This window comes from Gymnoscopelus microlampas, assembly GCF_963454915.1.
Source record: "Gymnoscopelus microlampas genome assembly, chromosome: 3".
In the NCBI taxonomy this organism is placed as follows: Eukaryota; Metazoa; Chordata; class Actinopteri; order Myctophiformes; family Myctophidae; genus Gymnoscopelus; species Gymnoscopelus microlampas.
The window spans coordinates 29,009,635-29,036,871 of record NC_139940.1 but is presented as its reverse complement, the minus strand read 5'-3'; the positions used below and the strand labels follow the sequence as shown (position 1 = coordinate 29,036,871).

General features: G+C 40.6%; 1 protein-coding gene across 4 annotated transcripts; it reads left to right on the top strand.

The window, feature by feature from the left end:
* zhx2a (zinc fingers and homeoboxes 2a) lies at positions 1–27,186 on the top strand. 4 transcript variants are annotated; one of them, XM_084053797.1, is made up of 14 exons: positions 1–387; positions 3,325–3,433; positions 12,336–12,862; positions 13,140–13,835; positions 14,290–14,502; positions 16,006–16,248; positions 17,552–17,767; positions 18,249–18,333; positions 18,534–18,719; positions 19,976–20,124; positions 21,148–21,412; positions 21,523–21,679; positions 22,428–22,553; positions 24,187–27,186. In XM_084053797.1, exons 3-13 carry the CDS (start codon positions 12,764–12,766, stop codon positions 22,543–22,545), a joined length of 2,427 nt encoding a protein of 808 aa, XP_083909923.1. In that variant the 5' UTR covers positions 1–387; positions 3,325–3,433; positions 12,336–12,763; the 3' UTR covers positions 22,546–22,553; positions 24,187–27,186. The 4 variants fall into 4 exon arrangements, with proteins under 4 accessions (XP_083909923.1, XP_083909921.1, XP_083909920.1 ...); XM_084053795.1 differs by having other exon boundaries at positions 19,721–20,124; positions 22,428–22,549; XM_084053794.1 differs by having other exon boundaries at positions 19,721–20,124.
* The last annotated feature ends 51 nt before the right edge of the window (positions 27,187–27,237 follow it).

Genomic DNA, 27,237 nt, shown 5'->3' with positions numbered 1-27,237 from the left:
GGCAAGACACAGTTCATTCATTTTTAGCACAGGAAGCATGGTCCCTGCATCAAGCACTTCTTACCGGCTGTGTTTACACCACCGCCGCCAGCCGGGGCGGGTCTGTAGTAGTAACCGTATGGACCCGCTATGGATGGACACCGGGGCTCCGGTATCGCATGCAAATACGTCCGCTGACGTCGGCGATCATGTGGCATTTGGCGTAGAGCCTCCTTGTGATCGGCAATTTTTCTGTCGTCTGTGTTGTCTGGTGGTCGGATGTTCGACCCCGCGTCCAGGAATATTGTTGTTCACAGAGTTATAAGTTGATCAGTCGGCTGAACTATCGCTTCTTTGGGATTTGTTGTTGTTGATCCACCTGAGCATCACACCATATTGGGGGAGCAGGTAAAGAAAAAACAAAAAAAAATCGCTAAACTCTTCCTCTGTTGTTGGAAACGGTCCAAGAAGAAGTTAAACCTGCATGGGGTTGTGTTTGTTTGTTTTTCAGTTAGATCGCCTTGGCGTGTGGCTCACTAAACACCCAACAACAAGCCTCTGGGTTGATGTTTTAACTAAGTCTAGCCTGCATGAACTTTGCCTGCCCCGCTAGTTTACACCTGCATGCCGTACAGTAAACAATGTTACGACGCTTTGGCACACCGTGCCAAGTTGTTAACTGACGTTCGCTCTCATGCGAGTTCTACTTCTAACTGACCGTAAACCGGCCAGTAAAGCGAAAAGAAGGGAGAACATCGTGTCTACTTTCCCTCCCCTCCTCCTGTGTGTCGACATAACCAGCAAAATATGGCCGTCCTTTGCCGACATGTTGTTACGTCGATGGCGAGGGGAACATTTTTTTAGAGAAGGGTTTTCTGCGCCCCTCTCTCTCTGTCCACATCTTTGTTATAACCACGGCGTTTTCAACCCCCGTCGTGTTATTGTGTTGGTGGTGAGGGCTTTATAACGCTTTACTTTTGTTGTCCCAACGTGTTTGTGGACAGTTTGATTTCTGGGTTGGTTGGTTGCCGTGACTGTGTGATGTAGGCGGACCCCTGGTGACGCTGCCTCCCCTCAGAACGACCACGGCCGTTCTGCTGCAGATAGACACACACACACACACACACACACACACACACACACACACACACACACACACACACACACACACACACACACACACACACACTGACTGTGTATCTGTGCACTGCGGTACAGTTGCTGTAAAAGTCAGTCGCAGTTGGTCAGAAATTGGAATTGGAACTTTTGTGAGCTTTGTACCCAGTCTCAGGGTGCTTCCAGTATGTGTGTGCGGCACTTTGAAGGAGTCTATAGACTTTGCTGTATATGACAGTATGTGTGACACTTCTGTGGTGTTCTCAAACTTTTTCATGGGAAGGACCCCCAAAATGATATGTATTTGGCTGGGGCGGACCCCCATCTCATATCTTGTGACAGTGACCTCCAGAATCAAAGATTTGAGATAAACTATATATATATATATATATATATATATATATATATATATATATATATATATATATATATATGCTATTTTTGAATAGCCAAAGTATAAAACATCGGTTTAAGTGGTTAATGATGGTGACGCTAATTGTGTAACTAATTTAGCTGGGGACCCCCAGGACCCCTGGGGGTCCCCGGACTCCACTTTGAGAACCAGTGATCTACATGGTTTGTTTTTTAGCAGGGCCCTTCCCCACAAGACAGTGCTGCACTGTTGTCCACAGACTTATAGCCAGAGGACTTATACAATCGCTTATCAGACACTTTTATCCTGAAAGACGTGCAAGATCAAAGTGGCATGAACCCTAGTCAACAAACGACAGGTTAAGTGCTGCTGCCCTCCTGCGTTGTAGTCATCAGTGGGGCTGTATTATGCTGCTCTCCACTGGAGTCTAAACTGTTTGGCAGTTTTCAGAGAATACATACGGTAAGGTAGAATTATATGTAGGGGAAGCCATTAAGGACGACACCAGACAGTGACCTTTGGGTTTAAATGAGGAATTTGACTTGAGGGTTATGCTATAGTACATCAGTTATTGTAGGGCTGTATTTATGATGGTATATGTATTTTATATTGTTTCCTGTAAAGTATTGTCTGACTACCACATGTGGTGCTGCTTTGGTTTAGGCAAGTAAACTACAAATTCCATAATGGATCTACTTCCTGTCTGTTGGCACACATGTGTGATCAAAACAACTCATGAACAAGAGCCTATGTTGTTGTATGTCCCAATGATGATCTAATATAAAAAGCTTGACAATTAAGAGGTTTGGCAATGACATGGTGTGTGAAAGCGTACTTTTACCCTTAAAGGAATAGCTCACCCAAACATTTAATTCATTTTCATGCCTATTCAAACACAGGTGACGTTTCTTTGTCCACATAACACATAGGGAGGCTATTACAACTTTGTAGCAGCTTTTTCCAAAACCGAAGTTAAAGGTGAACAGTTGGAGTTACATATAGGGCAAAAATGACCAAAAAATTACTCCAGCTCAATGAGCTCATGCAGCATAATCTGGTTCTTCTGAAACCAAAGGATTCCACTGATGGAGCAAAATGCCATAGTATATTGGTTATTTAGTGCATGTTTTGCTCAGCGTATGTGTTTACAAGGTCTGAGTATGCACATGCATGAACATTTTCAAAAACAACAGCTGTAGTGAAGATTTGCACTAAATGGTGTAAATATTGGTTTTTGGGTTATTTTGGAAAAGACTACTACAAAGTTGTGCTGGCACACACAGCGAGCTGTGTGTTATGTGGATATTGAACTTTTTTTTCATTTTGGTAAACTATTATATCAAGCTGTTAGGTAATTAACAGCAGTGTTGGCTAGTCAAAGGGATGCATGATATATATAGGTCCTCCTATCAGTATCTGCCAATAATTACTTTAAAATGTGTTATTGGTAATGGACAGATACCAAAAAACGAATGCCAATTAACGATTATGTGCCAACAACCACATTGAAGAGTTGGTGGGAAAACAGCTTGTGTTAACCTACTGTACCTACACAGGATGCAATGTCTACTGTGTGAAATCATGTCAAAGTCTCTGAAAGTAATACATCATTTACCATTTGCAATGGCTGTTCAACTTCAGTCATGCGAGGACGGAACAAGACACACTATTGTTACAAATCTTCTTTCAATATGACCATGGAAATGATTGAATCTCGTCCAAATTTCAATATCGTGCATCCCTATCAGCAAACACAAAAAGCTAACGCTTAGTGACCTGCTACCCTGATGATCGTGCATATTTTGTGTGTATTTATTGCCATTTGTCCTCTGCATTTAACCCATCCTAACTATTAGGAGCCGTGGGCACTGGGCAGCCAATTCTCCAGCACCAGGGGACCAGATCTAAGGCATAGCATAGACTACATCACATACCAATGCTCTGTCAAGGTGGACCATGCGCCGGGTATGTTCCAATTATATATGCTGTGTGTGTGTGTGTGTGTGTGTGTGTGTGTGTGTGTGTGTGTGTGTGTGTGTGTGTGTGTGTGTGTGTGTGTGTGTGTGTGTGTGTATATATATATATATATATATATATATATATATATATATATATATATATATATATATAAAATCTCTCTCTATATATCACATACGTATGTGTGTGTGTGTGTGAATATATATTTTATTGGTACAGATTTCTACTGAAATATAAATAGAATGACACTGCTTGTAGCACCGCTGTTGTTATTACAGCATTGGCCTATACGGAAGGAACGCTGAAAAATGAATGCCGTAGGGTCTTAGAGCTGGAGGATATTTTGTAAAGCAACAACACATTGTCAAACGGTATTTATTAACTGTACAATACATAAATAAATGTCTGTTGCCTGTACGTCATTTTGGTGCGAGTGCAGACACTAGCAAATAAAGATAATGTTTAATAGTGTTTAGTTGTCAAAAAACACATTATGTAGACTACTGATTGTGAAAAATATTATTTTTCAAAAATAACTTAAGTTAAAGTTACACAGTATGACATTAATCTTTGAAAAGGTCTGAGACAACTTCTGAAGTGTGACTCTTGAAAAATTAAGGTGTAAAAATGTTAGATCTGTGCTTTACTGCGTATGCTTTCCTGCAATCACTCCCACATTTGCTGCATCTCTTCCATCAAGCACAAGCTAACACATTTAAAAGAAATGTCAAGCTTATGTGTTCAATCATTATAGATTCAGATGTAAGCTATCAAGTTTACAGAAGGATATTGTAGTCATTTTCTTTCTGTAGGCTACTGCTTGATCATTTAGCTGGTTTTGAGAAATAAGGTAAATATCAACAACTTGCATATCTGAAAACAGCAATGTTTTCTCCTGCAAGAAACTGCATGGGCTGTACCCCACTTCTGAATTGGTGTAGCAACATTCAACCACTACAGTCTTCACCTGTAGCGGTTGGTTCAGACATAGCTGACATGGCTGCCTGAGTCGCAGGGTGGAATAGGAAGGTAACAGTGTATGGCCATATTCGTTAGGGGCGGGAATGTGCTCTTCAGGTACTGGCCTAATAAATTACAGACTAGCCTACATTCATTTTTCAGGCTGTCTGATGCTTTGGTGAAAAATGAAGGTCTTTGGTGTGAGTCATGGTGCATTGGTTGAGCAGAGATGTTGTCATCATGACCTGGCATGCTCAGCTCTGTGATGCTGTCACTAAATCCTATATTGTGTTCTGTTCTGTACTTCTCCACTCGGCTGTGTGCTGCTTGGTTACTATTATGTGTTGTTAGGTGACTAAGGCAACTACAGACATGAGGTCATCACTTGTGGGTGGATCTCAGTGAGAGAATGAGACAGGAACGAGAGGAAGACAATAGGTGCATCCCAAGTCTCTTAACTTAAAGTACATCCACGTTTCCCTAACTTGTGTATGTTCCTTGCGTCTTCTTAGACCCTCACGAGGATGCATTGAGAGATGCAAATAGGGCTATCAATTACTATCAATTATCGTCTTAGTGATTATTCTATTGATTTCTTTTTCAATTAATTGAATAATCGAGAAGCTTATTTTTTATACAGTATACAAATCGATGTGAATTTTCTTTAATTTTTTTGGTTATTGACTAAATCGAATAGCCCTATTTTATACTTGACACTGTACAATAGTGTCACCCAAAAATTGTATTTAGTATTTAATTGATTAGTTCGATTAACTGTTGCACCCCTAGATAGAAGGAAACAAGAAATGATACTTCCTTTCCTCTGAAACGTCATGTGAAGTGACGTCCCATTTCTATACAGAGGTAAAACTGGGATCTTCTGCTAGCGTCTGTCATTACCGTTAATGCTCACTGACACAAACGGTAACAACCCCCCTGCCACAATCACACTGTCATTCTGTGGGAAACACTGCACACATTATTTGACTAACAAAACATGCAGAGCAATTAATTATAGGCAAATGTATGGTTTGTATCAGTGACAGTTTGGCTCTTGAATTGAGCAGCTAATGTGGTAGCCATGTGAATGCTTGTTACTGTCATAATGTAACATTTTCTAACACGGGTCCGATAAATATGGCAATAGGAGAGACATAGCTCTGTGCTTTCCACCAAGCTTAGAGGCTCTCTGCTCTGCGTCATCAATACAGAACACAAGCATGCCTCGTTGGTTAGCTTTGGGCCAATCACAAGAGCCTAGAGATCTTAAAAGAGAGATCTTATATTTATTGCATTCACTGTAGTAGATGCTCGTATCCAAATCAACTTTAGTGCAGTCCTAGAATGTAAGCTTCAGTTATTAACCTATATGATTGAAACTGAGAAAACAGCCAGCACACAGTAAATGTCCTTCCACGGACAGAGCAACGGACGCGTTTCAACCTAACAGGTCTTCCTCAGCGTGACTTATTACATTACAAATATTGATAAACAACAGTGAGGTATACAAAGGTGAAGGTCACTTAGCCAAGACAATATTATACAAACACATGCGCACACATAATGTACATAAGCAGTGGGGCTATTACATGAATGGACAACATTGTAAATGGCATGCCATCATGTTGAAACATGTTCACACAACCACGCTGTAGACGGCATTGGTTCGTATCAAAACATTCAACTTTTCTGCTGTTGGACGCATAATGTGCTTACTTGGCTAGCCTGTTACCATGGTAACATAGCTGCCTGAGTTTGTGACTCTTGGATATCGTCTCTGTGGTGGTGGAAACCTCATATGTCCAAAACTTTTCAGGATTCAAATTCAAAAGTAGCAGATTTTGCTACTTTTGATGCTGTAGTATGATCAAGTAGGGTATTAATTTACGAACAAAATTGAATATGGAGATAGGAGGTCTCTGCCCGACAGTGACTATTTATGGTATGACTGTTTATGGTGTGAGTCACCTGTTGCATGCTGTAGCTGGCCCTATAGGCCATGTTCTCATGGCAGCCATTTTGCTCTTACATCACACTCGGGATGGGAACGCCCCAATGGGGCAAAATGGCTGGCGGGAGAATAAAGTCATCATGTCTAAACTTTGTCTATCATTTGCTTCCAATCAGCAAAGCCTATTGGAATTAACTACATTCAAGATCTTGTAGCCTGTTACAAGGCAGTGATGACCCATTAAGGTTACTTGAGCTTCCTTATGGGAATCTGGCAAATTGATTGATAATAAAGTGTATTCCTTTCTTGCACTGCTGCAACCCTTCAGAATAGGGATGCACAATATTGACATTTTAGCTAATAACCGATTAATTGCATGGTCAAATCGATCCATACCGACACCAACATTGAAATACTAAGTTTCCAGCATGGTTTACCGTAAACCTGTTTTACAGTAATTGTGATTCTGGGTGCAGAACAGATGCAAACATTTTCAGCTTCTCATTAAGGAAAGGAAGGGAAGTCCGCACACTGGTAGCTCAGCTCTACTGAGAGCTACCAGTGTGCGGACTTCCCTTCCTTTTCTCAAATGTATGTATTGTTGTCCAGCACCTGATACGTTTTTTGGGGATGTGCGTGCTTCCTTCTGGACTCTATTTGCAGCTTCTCATTAAAACATAAATATAAAGTACAATATTGGTTAGAAGTGTCAATAATTACCAATGCTGATTTGACAGATAATTTAAAAGTAAATATCAGCCGATATACCAATATGATGAACGAGTGTGCCGTAATTACATGGATTCAGGCAAGCGGTAGCTGGAAGACGGCAACACCTTCTGGAATGCTTTCCCTCTAATTCCTGCTATGGGGAAATCATTTTCTTCATTATTTATTCACTTTATTATAGCTTGATCAAAGCCCTGCATGGGCATTAGCCTGTTGCTATGCAGACCAGATCAAGTAAGTACCCATGCACAGTGCAGCACTTTGATGAGATTTAAATTAATTCGGCACCAGTCCCAAATTCAGCCCCCAGCCATCTCTCTCTTTCTCACCCTCTCAGTCTCAACCTGTCTCTCTGTCTCTATTTAATTTTTTTAATGTAGGCTACACATCTCTCTTAACACCCACAATGGGACCTACAGTAACTGTAGTACTGGTGACTCTCCACCCCTCACACAAACAAATCATGTAAAAACACATGTTTATCCTCCTCCGCACTGCTGCTGGGGCTGATAGTGGAGAAAGCAGTCAAAAGGGAAAAACAAACAAACATAGTACACACACACACACACACACACACACACACACACACACACACACACACACACACACACACACACACACACACACACACACACACAGTGAGTCTGGTCTGCATTGTAGTCTCTGTAGAAGCAGCATGAACCCCATCCCACAGCTACCATATCTACTCCTCCAACCCTTCAGGTGTTTATTGTTTGTGGTAAACAACTATATGCATTTCATATAAAAAGTAACACTATATTCTTTGCACTTGTGAATGTTGCATCTAAAGCTATTGATGCTGTTGTTGACATTACTGGAAAGTGGTTTCTGTCTGAAAAATGGATTTGGTATTTGGCAGCATTAGCTTATAAAAAACATCTATCAGGAAGCATTAGGAACTATCAGGTCTTCTACTGATTTTAATGACATAACTCTCAGAGAGGTGACTCTGGTGATATGTGGCATGGCTCAGACAGACAACAGACCATACAGAGAGAGAGACAGCAGGCTACCAGGAACCTTCATACAAGTTTAATGAGCGCTGAGACAGTATGGCTCCAGAACACAGCTCAGTCTGCAGACTAGGGTTGTAAAGGGAGGTAATATTACTGTTATTTTTCAGTAACTTGGAAACTTGGTATTTTAATATACACATGAAGCACCTTGAGCATCAAATCTAATGTGTTTTTTTAGTGTTTGAGATTGTCTATTGAAACTAGAAAATGTGTGTCAAATTCAAACTTACTAATGTCATTGCACAAATTAGATTGTCCTTTGTTACTGCCATTCTGCAGATCCCACCTTCTGCAGTGCATTTTTTATTATTGTCTCCGCCAGGCCGAAGGCATAGCCAAGACTGTGTGTGTGTGTGTGTGTGTGTGTGTGTGTGTGCCCGCCCGCCCGCCCGCCCGCCTGTGAGCAGCTGATCTCCGGCACAGTTAGACCGATTGGCATGCCATGAACCGACCTGGTTCTTTTCTAGTTATTGTTTTGTTTTACTCTTATTTGTTTCCACCCAGTTAAAAACAAAAAGCTAGGAGATGATCCTCAGTTTCTAGTTAAGCAAAGCATTTAGAGAATAGAGACTGACTTGTGAGTCTAAGAACAACCCTACTGATATGCTAACTGGTTCCATGTGCATTAGTCTACCTGATTGGCTCTCTATTTACAGACATACAGTTCTTAGTGTCCAAATTGTCAGCGATTATTTTGTATTATAAAGGTGCACTGTGTAGACTGTGTTTTCCACTTGTTACCATCAGTATAAAACAACTTGCATAGTGTTGTGTTTATAAGCAACATCATAGTGACATTGTTCCCATAATGTGGAGGAACGTGTTTGCTGTTTAATTCCCATAACCCAGAGGGAGGAACACATTATAATCTATTTGGTTGTTATTGTTAAAGGTTCTATGACATTCATTTTCACTTTTTTTATTTTGTATGTTTTTGGGGGGGTTTTATGACCTCAATTACACCCAACAAAAACTGAACTTTGAACATTCAGTGGATTTTCTGTGGTCTGGGGTTTTCTGAATAATTAGGCTGAAAAGTAATCTGAGATTGGCCCTTGGATAGTGAAGTTACAGGCCATTAATCCCGCCCACTCTCCTCCTCGCCCCTCCCCTCCCCTATCCTTTCCTTTGGGGGGCCACAGCAGAGGCGATGATTGACAGGCAAAATCCCTCAACAGCGACACCCGCAGGCAAAGATTTATTTTTTCATTGCAGTTGAAAAGGCTTTAGAAATGTGAGAGAAAAACACCTGCAATGGCTCACTAGAGTGGAATTTTCAGTTAAAACCTTTTATACACGTTTGAAGGACCATGACAAAGACTTTTAATGTGTTGTAAAACTGAATGTCATGAAACCTTTAAATAATTATTAGGCCATAAGTAATTGTAAAAAAGAAAAGAGAAGAAAAGCTGTCTGCACTACTATGCGGACAGGTGTTGTAAATGGACCATAGAACCTTTGTGGGGTGAACATTCAAACACAAGGATCCAAGAGCCATTTATTGAGAGGTGTAGGATTAAGGATCGGACGGGCAATGGATGGATGATTTCTGAACAATAATAAAAGAAACAAGCATAATCAATATAACCTAATTATAGAATGAGAACCAAATAACCAAAGAGTACAGGGGGGTTTATTATTAATGCTTCCACTGCTTCCAAACAATTCTGTGGAATGTCTATCAAATGGCTCCAAAACAATACTTGGTGTGACAGCATGGACTCAAAGGACCTGCACATGTCACACCTAGCACTCATGCGCCCCTTAAACTCCTCCCCGTGCACGAATAGGTAAATCTCTCCACCCGCTCCTGGTCTCAAGCTTGAGATTTTGAACAGTAATGTTTGATAAGTATAATTTTAGGATACGTTACTGCTCAACACGGCAAATCCTGATCAGCATAAGCTAAAATGCTAAACATTGATGGAATTGTTTCTTTTTTTTAAACTTAAAAAAAAAAACGATATTAATGCTCGTACTCAGTATCCGTGAGTACCAAGTGTACCTTGGCTAGTCCTTCAAAAAGCTACGTTGAGCACGCAAGAAGTTGTAATCCTCAATATAACACAAAGTCTAAATAAGTCATAAGCAGTAACCACTGTTTAGGATTCATGAAACCAGCATTCTTGAGCACCAGTTCAATTGAAGTGCAGTGCTGGAGCTTTTGATCTTTGAGTAAAAACGGCTAGGCAGGTCCCAACAGAACAGTTGTACTGTCAAGTGGTCACTGCTTGTGCTTGTTAAAATAAACATGATTGTTTTCTCATTGTCGTCTTGTTCGGATCAACATTATACTACAGTGGAGCTCCAATGCCTTTCTGGCCATCTCACCCTAGCTGTATGGAATCAAAATGATACTGTAGTTCCTTTTTTGTCTCCCCAGTGTCCCCACCATGCCACCATCCTGCATTAGAACTACTGTATCTGTGACAGAAGCGCTGTGTCCACCGTTGCCATAGCAATGCTGTGGTAATAATGAGTGTGCATTCTAATGATGTCTCTCTGTGGGTTGTCAAAGGAGTTTAGATATCATGGGGATATCAGTAGCCCCGTTTTAATAATGCTTCTCAATCCATTAAAGAAGTTGTCAGTCTGGGCGCCCGAAGGCCGAGTGGTCAGGCACGTACCACATAGGCTCTAGTCTCACTTTCTGTCAGGCAGACTGCAAGTACCTGATTCGACTCCCAGGCCGGGCTGACCATTAGCTGCTTGACACTCACCGGCTCTTTCTCCCCATTTCCTGTCTATCTTCACTGTCGCTATCAACAAAGACTCAGAAAAGCCCCCCCTCCATAATATTTTGTAATATAAATTACATAATATATTATTGCTAATGTACTGTATAGTTGAACAATTGGGAGGACATACAAAAGTATCCGCTTTGCAAACGAATTGTAGGCCTGTACAATGTAGGTAGGCTAATCAATTTTTTCAGATTTTAATTGAAATTTGTAGGAGACCACACACACTCCCAGATAATCGTTGAATTTGTTCACACCGAGCACTGCAACTACAACGATCACTACAGCTATATCGTTCACCATTGTATTTGTTATATTTGTGGTCTCTGCCATCCGCTTAAAATGTGCGTGAACGGCCATTTTATTGTGGACTTTTGATGACTGTAATCTATGGACTAATGGACTTTGACCTGCTTCTAATAAGCATAGTATGAAATACATTTCAAGTCTGTCTTGCAGAATTGCTTTCAAAGCGATTTCTTTCTGTTGTATGAATACCATATGCAACAGGGTACTGCACGAGGCACCCACAATATCAAGATGTTTTCAAGTTTCTGTTCATTTACATATATATCTTGTGGTTGCAGCTGGTGTTGTGGTGTATGTAGGGCTGTCACGATTACAAATTTAAGTTGACTATTAATTGTCACAGAAATAATTGCGAAACGATTTCATTGTGTTTTTGTCATTGAACATTGAAAAGTATGAATAAAAAGTTTATTTCTGTTTGCCTTTTAGGCTTTGTAATCAAAAATTGCACAGGGCAGATATGAAAAATAACTTAAATATACAAAGAAATTACTGACATATTTAATAGTTTTATACTTTCAAAACATGTAAAAATAGCAGAAAGAGCTGATCTACTTGTGCTATTTCTGCTATTGTTTTTTGAATGTATGAAAATATATGAAGAATTTTCAACATAGAAACAATTATGACGATTAAGCTAAATAATTGCGAATATCTCAAATAATTGCGATTAGGCGATGATGTAGTAATTGTGACAGGCCTTGGTGTATGATGTATAGGCCTATACCGTGCAGCGTTAGTCCACCGTTGGAGATGATGCTATACTGTTTCCACTGTAGTAGCTATTCCCTTTAGTATATTAAGGGCGGGCGATGTCAGAGGGCGGGACTGTTTTGTGTGATGTGGGCAGGACCTCTTTAGTGATTCCCACGTGACAGCAACAAGGAAACATGGACAAGGAGAGGGAAATTAACCAACTCGAGATGAGGGAGAAGAAGCAGTCACTAAAAACTGAAAATGACTCACCCTACATTGTGATATTTACTGTGATATGAAATTACATATACCATGATATATCGCATCCCTAGTTGCATTTTTTGCAGATGTCACATTATTGAACCCCTAGCCAAACCTAGTATCACACCGATTTTAAAACTGGCTTTTGTTTTAATGACAAAGATTTTGACAAAGACTTTTTTTCTCCATGCCTTTCTCCCATCCAGATAGTGTCCAGTCATGCAGTTCCCTGAGGCTGGCCACCACTGGAGCTGACCCTGTCAGAGGGCCTATATCCCACTTTCAACATATCACCCCTGACAGACCCTCAAACTCCACCATTGTCCTGCATCTCTGCCCAGCTACCCCTGCATCAAGGGTAGGCCTCAGCCCAAGGCATTTACCCCCATTTTCCCTTTGAGAAATGCCCCTATGTGCTTATGCCTCGGATACGACCTCCTAATACAGGCCCTCCTCCTTGTTGCCCGTTACCACCTTAGCTGAGGCATCTCTGCTTCATTTGATGCTTCCTGACGTAGTTCTAGCAGATGCTCCACTTTAGACAAGAACCCTAGGCATTCTTTTAATACTAGAGCCTAAACAGCAGTTTGCTGCACCACATCCCTGTTCATCACACGCTCAGCCTCTAACAACCATGGCTAGCCGACGCAAGGCCTCTACACCCTGCATGATCCGACCAGAGCAGACCTTGGTGGAGATGGATGAGGAGGCAGAGGAACCGCAGGAAATGGAGGTTGGTTAGGTTTGATGTATTTTCAACCAGTGTGGGCTCAACACCTGTATGAGGAATACAGTAAAACTGAAAAGGAGTACAAATGTTTGTTTGATTTAAAGAAACGGTAACATTGTTTTTCTGTGCTTTGGTAAATGGTCATTGGTCAGCACTAATGTCAAGTATATGATGAGTCGCAGTCAATAACTTAATTAAATTAAATAACTCAATTAAATAATAGGGGGAAAGGATGAATGAATGTGTTTACAAATATTATAGCAACACTTCTATTTTACAGACAACAGTAGAAGATAATGCTGAAGAGGGACCGATGGAAACTGATATCTCCAGAGAGAAGCATCCTTCTGTGGCTTCAGGACATGTGGACAAACCCCAGGAACCTCCATTATTAGCTCCAGAGAAACCAGAAACGGAGCCACCTGACTCATCCAAACCTCAGCGCAGACAACAAGGAGGCTATGAGTGTAAATACTGTCCCTTCTCCACCCAGAACATCAACACCTTCAAAGAGCATGTCGATGCCAACCACCCAAATGTCATCCTCAACCCTCTATACTTGTGTGCCGTCTGCAACTTCAACACGAAGAAGTTTGACACCCTAACAGAGCACAATGAGAGATGTCACCCGGGGGAGAGCAACTTCAAGTTCAAACGGATTAAACTGAACAATCAGACGATCTTGGAGCAGACGATAGAAGGGTGCAGTAACAACGCGGTTATTTACAACACATCCAACTCTGGTACACTCCCCCACAGTAAGTCTGCCGTGGGCAAGGGTGGCAAGCCGAGAGCAGCATCAGATAATAAACGGACAGAGTCTCACTTAGGTAAGTTGACTCCAGATCTGTCCAAGAAACCAATCACTGCGGTCAATGTAAATGGAACAGTCATCATCCCAGAGTCGACGCTCCTCAAAGCAGATGGCCTTTCCCACATCATGCCTTCCCTGCAGCGACCTCAAAACTACTCACAGGTAGGAATTAATGGCCAGGATACAGCAAGGAAGGTAACATCTAATCGGGCTAAGTTAATCAAACTAGTCAATTTAATCGATTAAAGAAAAGAAAAGATTAATAATCAATCCCTATTTTGGGCATGACTACATGGGCGAATATCTACACAACAAGACGTTTTTGCAGGACGCCATTGTGCGACGAAGTATTAAATAACGCTTAGGTGGTTAATCGATTCATTATACAAAAAAATGTAAACTTATACAAAAAATAAGCTTCTTGATATTCGATTCATGAAAAGTAATCGATAGAATAATTGCGAAGAACATAATCGATAGTTGCAACCCTATTATGCCTTATCAACCTCCATTAAAGTTTGAAGATTAACGCTTTTTGAATTAACATGTTTCATATGCGAAAGCTTGTTTTTTGTTTGTTTTTGTTTTTTACCCCCCGAACCGACTATTGTTCCAGGTGCCGAAGATCGCTGTGCCCCTCAACACGACCAAATACAACCCATCACTGGATGGGAACCTCACTCTCATCTCCTCCTTCAACAAGTTCCCCTACCCAACACAGGCTGAGCTGTCCTGGCTAACTGCAGCCTCCAAACATCCAGAGGAGCAAATCAAAGTGTGGTTCACCACGCAGAGGCTCAAACAGGGCATCAGCTGGTCACCTGAGGAGGTCAGATTTATATTAATTAGCTACTAGGATATACAGTACATAATCACATTACATTTTTTTCATGGTTCATCGTTTTGCTCAATGTGGTATAATTTTGGTATAGTTGAAATGAAAGTCTGTTTCATTAAGAAATGCTGAGACAGGGTGTCAGCTGATTTCTTGAAGAGGAAAACTGTTAATTAATAATTTGATATAATGGTTATGATTATGTAGTGTTAAAATGGGCGTATGGGCTAAAATTCCCTTTCCTGTATTTACTCAGAATTTCAGATGTTATTGAAAGGATGGCAGCCCCTTGAGATGTATCATCTCATTTTCAAGGGGGTACTCGACGAATACTAAATAACAGAAATGCAAACAAAAACAACATTACATAACACAATTATACTATAAATACACAGATAGCTTGCTCACCCTTTCCCACCCACACCCTCAGCTGTTATACAACAAATATTTGATACAATACAATGAACCGCATAATAACTCGATTACATCAGCCAAGCTGTCTTGTAAGTGCACATATATTCAAAGCTTAAATGTGTTGTTTTTATGAGTGATATATCAATTTAGCAATAGCTAAGCAAATAATTTGTTGCATGTTCAATCTATCAAATGCTTTCTACCAGCATTATGCATTACCAGAAACACTGACAACTCGCATTAGGATTGCATTATGCACATTATTCTAAACTAGAAATTAAAGTTACCAGGCATTTGTCAAATAAATGGTAAATGGTGCATTTATATAGCTCAAGCGCCTTACATGTGCATTATATTCACCCATTCATACACCGATGGCGGAGGAAACCTGCTCATCGGGAGCAATTAAGGGTTCAGCGTCTTGCTCAAGGACACTTTGAAACTAACTTTGGGGGAGGCCGGGATCGAACTGGGAACTTTGCTGTTCCCATCCGGCTGCTCTACCCCTGAGCCACTGCCGCTCCTTTATCCAAGTTGCTTTACAATGTGCATTACATTCACCCATTTCGTTTCATACACCGACGGGGGAGGAAACCATGCAAGGCACCAACCTGCTCATCTGGAGCAATTAGGGGTTCAGTGTCTTGCTCAAGGACACTTCGACAGTAAGCCTGGGATCGAACTGGGAACTTTCCGTTTCCAAAGCGGACGCTCTACCTCCTGAGCCATTGCCGCCCCCCCAAAGAGACTTAACATGAGGGAGAAAGACTAAAGCAGGTTACTTTGAAACAAGCCACTCACTATCTGATCGCCACTTGGCATTCAATTTCCTAATACCGCTTACAGCATTATCGAACACATCTTATTGTGTGGTTCCGAGTTGTGATGGTACAACTTTTCCATTTGCAACCAACCTGATTGTTTTGAATACATACCAAGAGGGCTGCCAGGAGATATAATGAAATACTATAATATGGGTGATTCACAGTTTTCACAGTTTTGTATTGCTACAGTCACTGCTTACATATTTGTGTAGCATTTAGCTCAACAAGCTTACAAAATGTACTTTTTCTTTATTTACAGGTGGAAGAAGCCAGGAAAAAGATGTTCAATGGCACCATCTCCTCCGTCTCCCAGACATTCACCATTGTACCCAGCCAATCATCTACTACCCTTTCTGTCTCCTCTGCCCTGTGTAAAAGCACGGCATCTCTCCTCCAGTCTCTCCCATGTCATCTCCTAGGACAAACCAGCTTGGTGCTGACTCCTGTTGTTAATGGTTCTACGGTTACCTGTGCACCACTAGCACTCACTGTGGCAAACCAGGTACTACAGATACCCTTATAAATGTGAAACCTGTACAGACACAGCTACAAGAATAGTTGAATTTGAATAATTCAATATGATTATGTATTCTGGACTGCTTAACTGCTTTCTATTTAAAGAACTTAAGGTATTCTTGATTTATTTTCAGACACCAACATGCAAGATTAGGTAGCATTGTCCCAATAACTTTCCATTACAAAAAACGGGGAATGATTTTGCATTGTTCCATCACCAGATTTTTCGCCAAAGTTTTTGTGATCAAGTTTTTATTTTATTTTATGTTCACATAGCTGTAGGTTTGGACAAGCATGTCACAGTACTGCACAGTACTACAACCATTTGACAATTCCAATACACATTTCAACTGCCCAACAGGGGGTTCTTATTTGTCCCTCCAGATTTTTTTAAACTTGCCCTACTCCCTACCCCCACCCTGTCCCACAGGTTGAACAAGCGTAGACAGGAAAAATAAATAAGTAAATAAAATGAATACAAAATAATAATAAGAATAATAATACAACGAAGAACCGAAACAAATAAAGGTACAAAAAAGAAAAGAAAAATGAGTAATCATAGAATAATCATAACAGTAAATGTATATAATGCTAATATCATGAGTCTTCTTTTTGGTTATGTCAACCCGATCGCTGAATCATCGTTCAACATTAAAATATTAGGCAAGAGGGGAATACAAGTTCCCATTACCTTGGATAGTACTTGTGAAACTCTGAACCAAAAGTAATTCACATCTGCACACTCCCACATCATGTGCATACACTATGTTCCCAGTTTGTTATTGTTACATAGTGTGAAAATGGGTGTTGTACAGAGCTGGAGTTGAAAACGTTTCCTCAGAGTCAACATTTGATCATTATAATTTTGAGAGAGAGACATTTTCCCAAACTCTCTTCCAATCTGTTGATTTTCCAGTCACCAGATAGCCTATGGAATGTTTTACCATAGCTTTTTGATTAATGCAAATAAGGTGGATAATGTAAGTCCAAGCTTTTTTGCCTAAGAATGTTTTATTCTATGCCATAAATTACACCCTTTAATATCTCAACCTTGAATTCTAAAACTCAAGCCATTGTTTGCCACAGAGCTTATTTTATGCATTGAAAATCTGCTATGGAAACTTCTGGGTCGGTCTACAAAAGGATGTTGTCCCTGCCTGTAGCGATCTATTATGATACTACTTATCAACATGTCGGCCAGGTTCTGTTTTACCTCTTGACTTATCATCAGACAAATCACCAATTTACAGCTGTAGTTTTCTAATGAATTCTCGCTACATTTACCACAGGTCGCACAGTCCCTCAAGCGACCCCTACCATCTCCTGTAATCGCTGCAGAAACAAAACGACCCTCCATCATTCAAACCATCCAGGCGTCTGCTGCCACATCCAAGTCTGTGTCACCCAAGCTGCTAAGTTTTACTGTTGACCCCAATAAAACTGCTGAACAGCTGTCTGTGCTGAGGGCCAGCTACACACAATGTCCGTTTCCTGAGGAAGAGGAGGTAGGAATGGATAACTGAATGGAATTTTATTTGTTTTTGGGTCATGCCAAAGAAGCTGAAAGCAAATGTTGGAGCGGTGTAAAAGTATTCTTTTAGGACGTGAACACAAGCAGCTACCCTATATTGTGCAGTTTCACCACTGAACACTTCATTGTAATTTGTGCGGCTTCATTCACAATCTGCAGACATAGTAACATAGCCAAAGATGTTGAGGCATCAGTGTTATTAGATTTTGTGTTGTTTGTTATTTTTCCCCAGTGTTGCAGGCATTTGGGACACATACAGATTTGTTTATTTGTTTTATTTTGTTTCCCAAAATCCACCTTATTGTTACATTATTACATTATTTTGTTCAAGCTTCTACATTGTTATATTAGAAAAGAGTTAAGAAAATATGCAAGGCACACGAATGGTACAGATTCTTTTATCTGAGGACGTTTTTTTCTCTTGCCTAACATCATATTGTGTTTTCTTATGGTAGATTTACAGACTCATAGAGACCACTGGGCTATCAAGAGGAGAGATCAAAAAGTGGTTCAGTGAACAGAGACTCCTCAACCTCAAAGGTACTAGATAAAGAAACTGGTTAAACATTCTGGATGCCTATTATATCATTTCTTTATCACTTTGAGTTCCCAAATGATTTAACCGCTAGAGAACTTCAGTTTTGCAGCATTAATAATACCTTTGGCATTATTGTTTATAATCATCAGTCCTCACCATACCTATGTCTTGACATTTTACATTGTGTCTGTGTCGATCTAAGGTGCTCCTCAGCCACCGGTGCTAGTTAAGGCAGAGATGACACAAGCATCTAAGGAGGGTCCTGTGAGGAAAATGGTTCCCAGCCACTTTCCCCTGTTGGAGAGGGTGAAGGGGAAGTCATCAGAACAGCTGAAGGCGATGGAAGAGAGTTTCCAGAGGAGCGACCCGCCAACTGAGGCAGAGCTAGGTAAGAAGCTCATCATATAACATAACAATATTTTTCTCATCATTGGATAGAGGGACAGGTAAGATGGGAAATGGGAGAAATAATGAGCCGAAAAAACGGTGCTGCCCCTATTAATTGTTTACTAGATACTAGTCATTTAAAATATTATAATAATTTTATTGCAAACTAGGGGTGTGCCGATACACTAATTTCACGAAACGATACGATACGATATTTGGCTCACAACTTCGATACGATACGCACTTTTTTTTATAATGAAAATATATGGAGGAGAAAAAAAGAAAATGCAAACAAATAATTCTGTTTTTGCATTATTCAGACATGCAAACTTGTAGCTTTTCAGCTACAATAGCCGTTTTGAATCCAAATAGTATGACACCTGACCTGAAAAAAAAATATGTTGTCACTCTTTTCACTTCGGGGCCGTTTGCATGCCTGATTATTATGATTGTAAAAAAAAAAAAAAAAAAAAATTTTTTTTTTCAAAAACGATATTTTTTTTTTCCAAAACGATACATATCGTCGCGAAAACGTATCGCGATATATCGCGGGACGATATATCGGCACACCCCTATTGCAAACCCATTTTATTCTGCGGAAAGACATTGTTTAATTTGACCCATAGCAGTCACAACTCTTCTTCAAGTTCCTGAAGTGATTAAGATATCTTATTTCCCCGAGTTACTTTAAGGCAGTACTGTCATTTTCAGCATTGTAATGCAGTGGCTGCCTTTTTATGGAAAAAGAACTGCCTTCCCCGATGTAAATACAATTTGCATGCATTTCTTGTTGGATAATTCAAGGACCCCAATGGAAACAAGCCCGCAAGGACTTTTTGGCCGGACCTTTTAGACAAAAGCATTATAAATGTAACTGTGTTGTTTTACATTCTTTTGCCTAATAAAAATTTCAATCAATCAATCAAAAAATAACCATGAAGCAAAAAGATTCTGACTCACGAGAAACTCTCCTAAGGTGCACCCAACTCTGTCCCATTGTAGACCAGCTAGCCCTGCAGACAAGGCTCTCCAAGACGGAGGTGGACTGCTGGTTCTCGGAGCGCAGAGCACTGAGAGACAACATGGAGAAAGCCTTACTCACCATGGCTTCTAAAAGCACAGAGGAGAGACTGGAGCGACCAGGGGCGCTGCTTAACGGAGCTTCTCATCATGAACAGGACGTGAAAACTCATCCACCTGTCCTTTGTTCTTCCTCCCCCTCATCCTCGTCATCCTCCTCCCCTCCTGTACTCACAGCCTCTTCCCCTCATCCACCGGTCCTCTCGTCCTCAGCTTCACCTCCCATCCTCACCTCCTCCTCTTCCTCCTCTCCCCATCCTCCCGTCCTTTCGGCCTCCACCAGTCCGGCTCCCATCTCCAGCCACTCTCTCAGCCTCCTCAGAGAGGTAAGCATGAGAAGACATCATTGTCGCACAGATGATGTCATGATATTGAACCTAGTCAAGTCCAAATTCTTTTTTTAAACATATTAAAAAAAAATAAAAAAAACTGTCCAAGGGGAAGGGTGTGGGTGTGTGTACACACACACACACACATGCTTTCCCGGTTTTAAAGGTATAACAACGGATAGGCTTTCCCGGTCTTAATGGGCTAGACCAGTGGTTCCCAAACCTTTTAGCTCAAGACCCAAAAGAGAAATTCGACGTTTGCCCGGGACCCAAACTAGTGAAAATATCAGATCTACAAGCAGTGGTATACTGTGTATTTTTTACTATCGGAGCGCTACATCACATGCACACGCTCGTGCATATACGCGCACGCGAACGATCGGCAATTGAAATAACCTCTTTAATATGTAGGCCTATTTATTAACCCACAATATATATCAAATGTTATTCTATTTACTTGCACAATGGGGATACTTTAGTGTTGTCATATGCATTTACCTTGCAGACGTCACCTCTGTAATTTGACAGACTGGTTGGGAGAGAAGTGCTTTGGTCAGACTGTCAGTGGGAGGGGGGGGTGATGCAAGTGGGCAGAAACAAAGTCCAAGCCAGTATTTTTAATGAGCACTTGTATGTACCTGTAGAGGTTTTGGAAGAAAATACATTGTAATACAGTAGTAACCAATGACCATTATTCAGAAGCTTTAAAGAGTATGATTTGTAGGTCAAAGATATGGAACTTTGCTCCGTTTTATACAAATTACGGCCACTATACAGTTTTTAATTTAGCTGTTGTCTGTAGAATAATACAAATATGTCTCCATTGCTATTTTTCTATTTTTGGTGGTGGGGCTGCCCATTTGTTTGTTTGTATCACTGATTGGGCCTTTAAATAAATAAGCTGCTCCTGTAATGGATATTATTTCCATCTCTTTGGTCGTAATGGAACTAAATAAACTCAAATGTACTATTTATCTATACTGTATTAGTAATCTGAAATATGTCATCTGTTTTTGACAGGTGTTCTGTCGTACCCAGTGGCCGTCTCCTGAGGAGTACAGCCAGCTGGAGGGACAAACTGGACTGGGACGTATCGACATTGTCAGGTGGTTCAAGGACCATCGCTCAGCTCTGAAGACCGGTGGACTCCTTGACTGGATGGATGGCTTCCAGAACCAGAATGTTGGGCAACAGAAAGGAGGCCAGGAACAGAACGGCCAGAACTCTGCATCGGGGAACACTGAGAAAAACCTCAGCCTTCCTCGGGGATCTAAGATCCTGAAAGGTAGGATAATGGGAAGAAATATGGATATCAAACAGTCTTTCCCTTTTTGTCTTGTTTCTCTTTTTAGGCACCACAATGAAATTGTAATGTTTCTTGTTCCCCTTATGCAGCCCTTGGGGTTGGTGAGGATGCTGGGACGAAGCCAGCAGCCAAGCTGTCTAACCAAGACATAGTCCAGTGGTTTACTAACAGACTGAGCCACAGTGTGACAGACCTGAGCTTGCCCAGTCCGGGCCAATTGAGCCCAAACACTGCTGACAAAGGGAGGTGGGTAGAGAGAGAGATTGTCAGCCTCGTATTCATCGCCTGATCATCAATACGCAATATGAATCCTCTACTCAGACTCATATTGCAGTATACATGAGTCAGCACCAAAACAAAGCCAGCTTACTGTTCTACTGTTTGCATTTTTAATTAAACACATAGAGACATTATTTCAGATAAAACATTTTCTTATAACATGGTTGAAGTGGAACTTCCCAATGGAACTCATTGAAGTTCTCCACTGAATAATCTTGACATAATCATGAAAATATTAAAATTGTGGTTGAATCTTGCTGCTACTAGAGGGCACAACACATGCAGGCGACTGCACATGCTATGCCCTCCCAATGAACCTCCTCACTGTCACATGAAAAGAAGGGGCTGGTAACTCCATGTGACATGGAGTTGTCTACACCCTACCCATACCAAACAGTAGGGGTTGGCAGTGACAGGGACTTGATATACATGGGGGTATTGGCAATAACTAATTTGGGGGGATCAACAATAACATATATATTATAGCTTAACATATAACTAACATTAACTTAAATCGCAGCTTGTTTAACTGACATAATGTGTGCAAATGCATTTATATGAGTTCAACCAAAATTAAATTCAAATAAGATTATAACATTGATTTTAAGATATTCTACTGCTTGCACTTAAAGTGCTCTGGATAAGCACGATCATGTTCCTGCTCCAATGAAGGGTTTGTAAACGTTTTGATTATTAAATTGTGTATTTGTGGTAGGTGGGTGAAGGTGACTATGGCGGTGGGAGAGGAGACCGATGGAGGAGTGGATAGACAGAAACTGGCAGCAGACACTGATGTGCTGGCCTTGGAGCACCCTGGAAGAGTCACTGGCTGATACTGTAGGTAGGTTACATTAGTGAGATAAAACATAAAATACTGCTGTGAGGAAATACAATACACCTTCTCAATTAGCCATATGGACAAATTCCAGTTGTTGCCTGCCCCCTTTTATAGTGAGTCTTCAGATGGCTAATATTTTTTAATGAACCTAAGTTAAAAGAATACATTTCTTATGTTTCCTAGCCCCTACTGCACAGTATAAACTTTCGTTCATAGAATATATAGCCTTACAAATAGTGAACTATTCCTTTAGGTTCCACAGCTGCAGCCTCCAGCCCTTCAGGAAGTTTGAAGTCTGTAATTATCCCCTATTGGTCTTTTTAAAATATCACATGCCGGGCTGATAGAAAGAGATTTTGACAGCCTGATCACCATGTGTTTGGCAGCAGACATGCACTCTCTCACATAGAGGAGGAAATTGTTCCAAGGACCCCGAATCAAGGACAGGACACATACAGTGGAAATGTGTAAAGGCTTCTCATTAGGAAACGGTTCTTGCTTTTACATGCATGCGCACACAGTATGAAAAAAAGTTTTTAACATATTGGGGTTCTTTCCACATGCGATCGTGTCCGGCTACAACCTGTTACACATCACGATTGTTCTTTGTCTTTCCAACAGAATACTGTATACACGGTACAGCAGAATAAAGACGGGTACATACAGTACGAACACAATGGCGAGATTCTCCAGCACTTGGCTCTCACTGTATCTCATTTCAAATGACATGTTACACATGACCGCTTCTGTTTGCAATAACAAGGAAATCTGTTTCACGTCGCTGTAAAAACAGAAACAAGGACGTTGCCGTCAGCTGCCAACGTCATTGAACGTTTCTCTTCTGCTACAGAAGAGAAATGGAAGGCAAGATCAATGAGAAATATACACATTTCATAGAGTTGGAGGTGGGAAAGACGAAGCATAAACCTTGCCTTAAAACCCCTGTCCACCCACACAGGAGGTATCAGTTATGTTGGCTGAACAGAACACCTATCAGGTTTTGCAGAGCTATGCTGAAAATCTGCTGACATGAAAAACTATATACAAAATACAACATATATTCAAAAGAATCATAAAGGTGTACATTGTCCCTCCCTAAGGCCATGTGTAAACCAATGCGGGTTTTTTTCACAGCTGAAAGCACAAAGTGCTCTCGTACAAACGACCAAAGTTGAATATATTTGAACTCTGGCGACTAGATATAAAAACACCCCTGATGAACAGTGCAGAAAAGACGCTCAGTGCCTCGTCACAGCACTGCTGACGTTTCCAGCAGGTTCTTTAAAACCTTTGAGCGATTAAGGGCCCTATTAGTAAAGGAGCAAACCAAGTCATGCTTCACTGGAAGTTGCATGCATGATAAGATTTCAGCCGTTAAACTATTTACATTACTCGCCCCATAAGCAGACCGGGACTGACAAAAACATTTAAAAGCTTAACTGGCTAAAACTCCATGAGGGTCCTAAATGTCGCATGTCTGGCACCATTTACATAATATACAACAAGCAACTGACCGTCTGCTCAAAACCTGGGTAAATTTGCCTCTCTGTATAGTTGGAACTAAATGCTGCTTTAGTGTACAATGTAATGACTTAAACAAATATATTTTGCTCTTATGCAATTATTTGTCATGTAGTGGGAATCACTGGCTGCTGAGTCACCATGGAGATGACTCAAGATGGCTGAATCTGGAACCAATGATCTTACACTCTGCCTGTGATGTCATCACAAAGCGCTGTGGACTTCGCAGTTCCACTGTTGAGCACTGATGTGTGTTGCAGAGGCTGACAGAAGAGTGCCAAAGCTGGACTTGATGCATTGTTCTTATTATTACTACTACTACACTTCAAAACAAAAGAAGAAAAAAAGGGCCCTTGTAAATATTTTTCTGTATTGCAAAAATGACAACGACCTTTGTACAATTTAGCTGGGATGGCAGGTTTTGTTACATTTATAAAAGAAGTCTTTGACAGGTGCCCCAAAAGGAGGAATGTTTTTTTTTAGGTCATGGCATATAATAGCCTACCTGTATGTCAGTTGGTAATATTCAGTCATATTTTGGAAATTCAAATTACAGGCTACTCATTAAGAGTGGTCATTGATGGCACTTATATTTGCATGGACTGGTAATAACAGCTATTCTCACAATAGGCCATGTCATCTTTATTGTAGTAAGAGGTCATTGAATTGTCTGAAGTTGTGACCTTTCCTTGTACCTTGAAATGTTTTTAAAGACACTTAACCAGCCTCAAAAGTGGAGATGAAGGAGCAGTTACAAGGAAAGGACAGATGTTTAGGCAATTTAAAGACAACCACAGCCTGCTTGCTGAGAAAACAAGGCAAGAGAATGAATGCTGGGATAATAACTAGGCAAGTGGGCAGACCTGGATAAATGGATGTCAGTTTTTATGGCAGGTTAATGCACTGTACATGATGTTTCTCTAATTCATTTAGTATTCTTACAATCAACTGCTGCTTCCTTGCTTCAGGACTGGGGGTATGTTCAAGAAGCTGAAATGTTCCTGAATGTTTTAATGTTTTAGTTTTTTTTTCTTCATAAATAGCGATGATGCAACACTGAGGGAGGAGTGTCTGACCAGTGTCTGAATGTCTGACCAGTCACACCATGCTGCCTTGTCAGCTCTGTTGTCTGACATTTGTTTTGGAAACATTTTGATTTATAACATCAGAACTGGGTGAAATACATTTTGTAATCTTTTCATTTTCTCAGTAATTCTGTTTGTTTTGAAAACTTGACATTTTCTTGACTCAACATGTCAGGCACTTACATATCACACGATAAAGTGATTCAAATTCTCGTTAAAAGAAAGTACATTTGTTCAGCTGTGATATTTGAACACCCCCTCCCTATCTTCTCTCTCTCTAGCAGTCTGGCTGAATTTAGATGTTCCCCTCTATGTGAAGCAGGGTTAGGTTCAATACAATCAGTTTGATGAGTAAAGCATGACACCACTACTGATTTTTACGGCATGGCTCCTAGGAGGAGGGCCATCTAGAAGAGGGTCCGTCTGGGTGTCCACGGCTACTCTCGCAAACCACTGCGCCATATTTCTTGTGCAAGCTGCCAGTAGACCAAGGAGGTGTGTGTGTGTATATGTATATATGTGTACACACAAACACACGGTAAGACTGATGTCAACATCAGAGATCCATCCACAGGGAAGCCATGCCGATATTAGACCCCATCTTGTTCTTATCAGTCGAGATGATTGGTATTTTGTAAATTCCAGCATCCAAACATGCTTTTTGCATCATATCTCCACATATGCTATGTTTAATTGCAGTTAAAACTCTGCGGTTGGGAATAATTGTAATGATCAGGCGGTAAATCCTATGTCACAATTTCATAAGGATTTAAAATGTCAGTTGTCAATTGCCATTTCTTACAGTGGTTGTTGGTAATTAATTTAGTAAAAAGCAATGTTCTTTCCAGGTGGGCTGAATTGTATTACTCTTATTTCATCATTGGTTAGATATTAACGCTCTCCTTTGGCAAAAAGCTTTTGGGGGGGAAAGAAATGACCTGAATTGATTGGCTTGACTCTTAACCCTGCTTTGCACTGTGGATGTATGGCTGTTAGCTGGTTGAACTTCTGTTGCTGCTTTAGTTTTGTGTTCAGGTATCTGGAATACTGTACATTTGGGTGCTAACCGTCGAATACTGCTTGCTTTACATTTTGTTTTCTACATCAACTCTGCTGTAACTCAATAAATACACAACCAACTGAGACCTCTTCATGTCTGGTAATGAATTGTATGTCAAATGGCATGCGAGGTGGTGGGGCTTTGCAAAGAAGTGTATGGAGGCAGTTTTAGTTTGCTTCTGTTTACTTAGTACAAAATGCAATTGTACAAAACATGAAACAGACAGGTGGTCAAAGCAAAGCAGACGAGTCTTGAGAGCCAACCTGTCATGGCTAATCTATACCAAATCATACAACTGTCGCTGTCCGAACATGACATGTTTTTCAATTGAAAGTTATTTTCAGTGAGCGATGCAGTATTACAATAAAGTATACATTAAGCTCTAGAGACAAACCACGTGGGAGTGGTGTCAGATCACAAACTTTTTACAACTTGTAATCCACATGGGTGAGTGGTCAAATACATTTTGTATTCAAACAAAAAACAATTGATTCATATTTTCAGTGAATGTCCTTTAACAAAACCATTAACAAAAAGTTAAACCAAGTGCACCGTAGCACAAACGTCTTAAACCACTTTCAAATGATTTCTCCCCAAGTTAGGCGTAAGAGTATGCATTGTCATATCTTGTGATATTCATATCTTTTAAAAATGCCATTGGCTGACTGAACTGAAACTGTAGCAGGTAATGATACCAACATCACAAAACACAACATCTGGACTTGTTTTTGTTGAACTGGCATTTCATATTTGCATCTATAAGACAAACCAAAACTAATTTTGAACCCTAGCAGTGGGAAACATCAAGCGCAGTGAAATCATCCCAACACAAATAGAATCGCAAACCTGACAAACTTATAATGAACCCAGAAGAGTGGTGGTTGGTTCTGTGTAGAAAAAGGTTCTTATACATTAGTCACAGTGAATCTCACTCAACCAGGGTGCAGAGGCACAGTGGTGTGCAGCAGGGTACGCTCACCTATACCTTGAGACTTTGCACAACGTTAAGGAAAAGAATCGC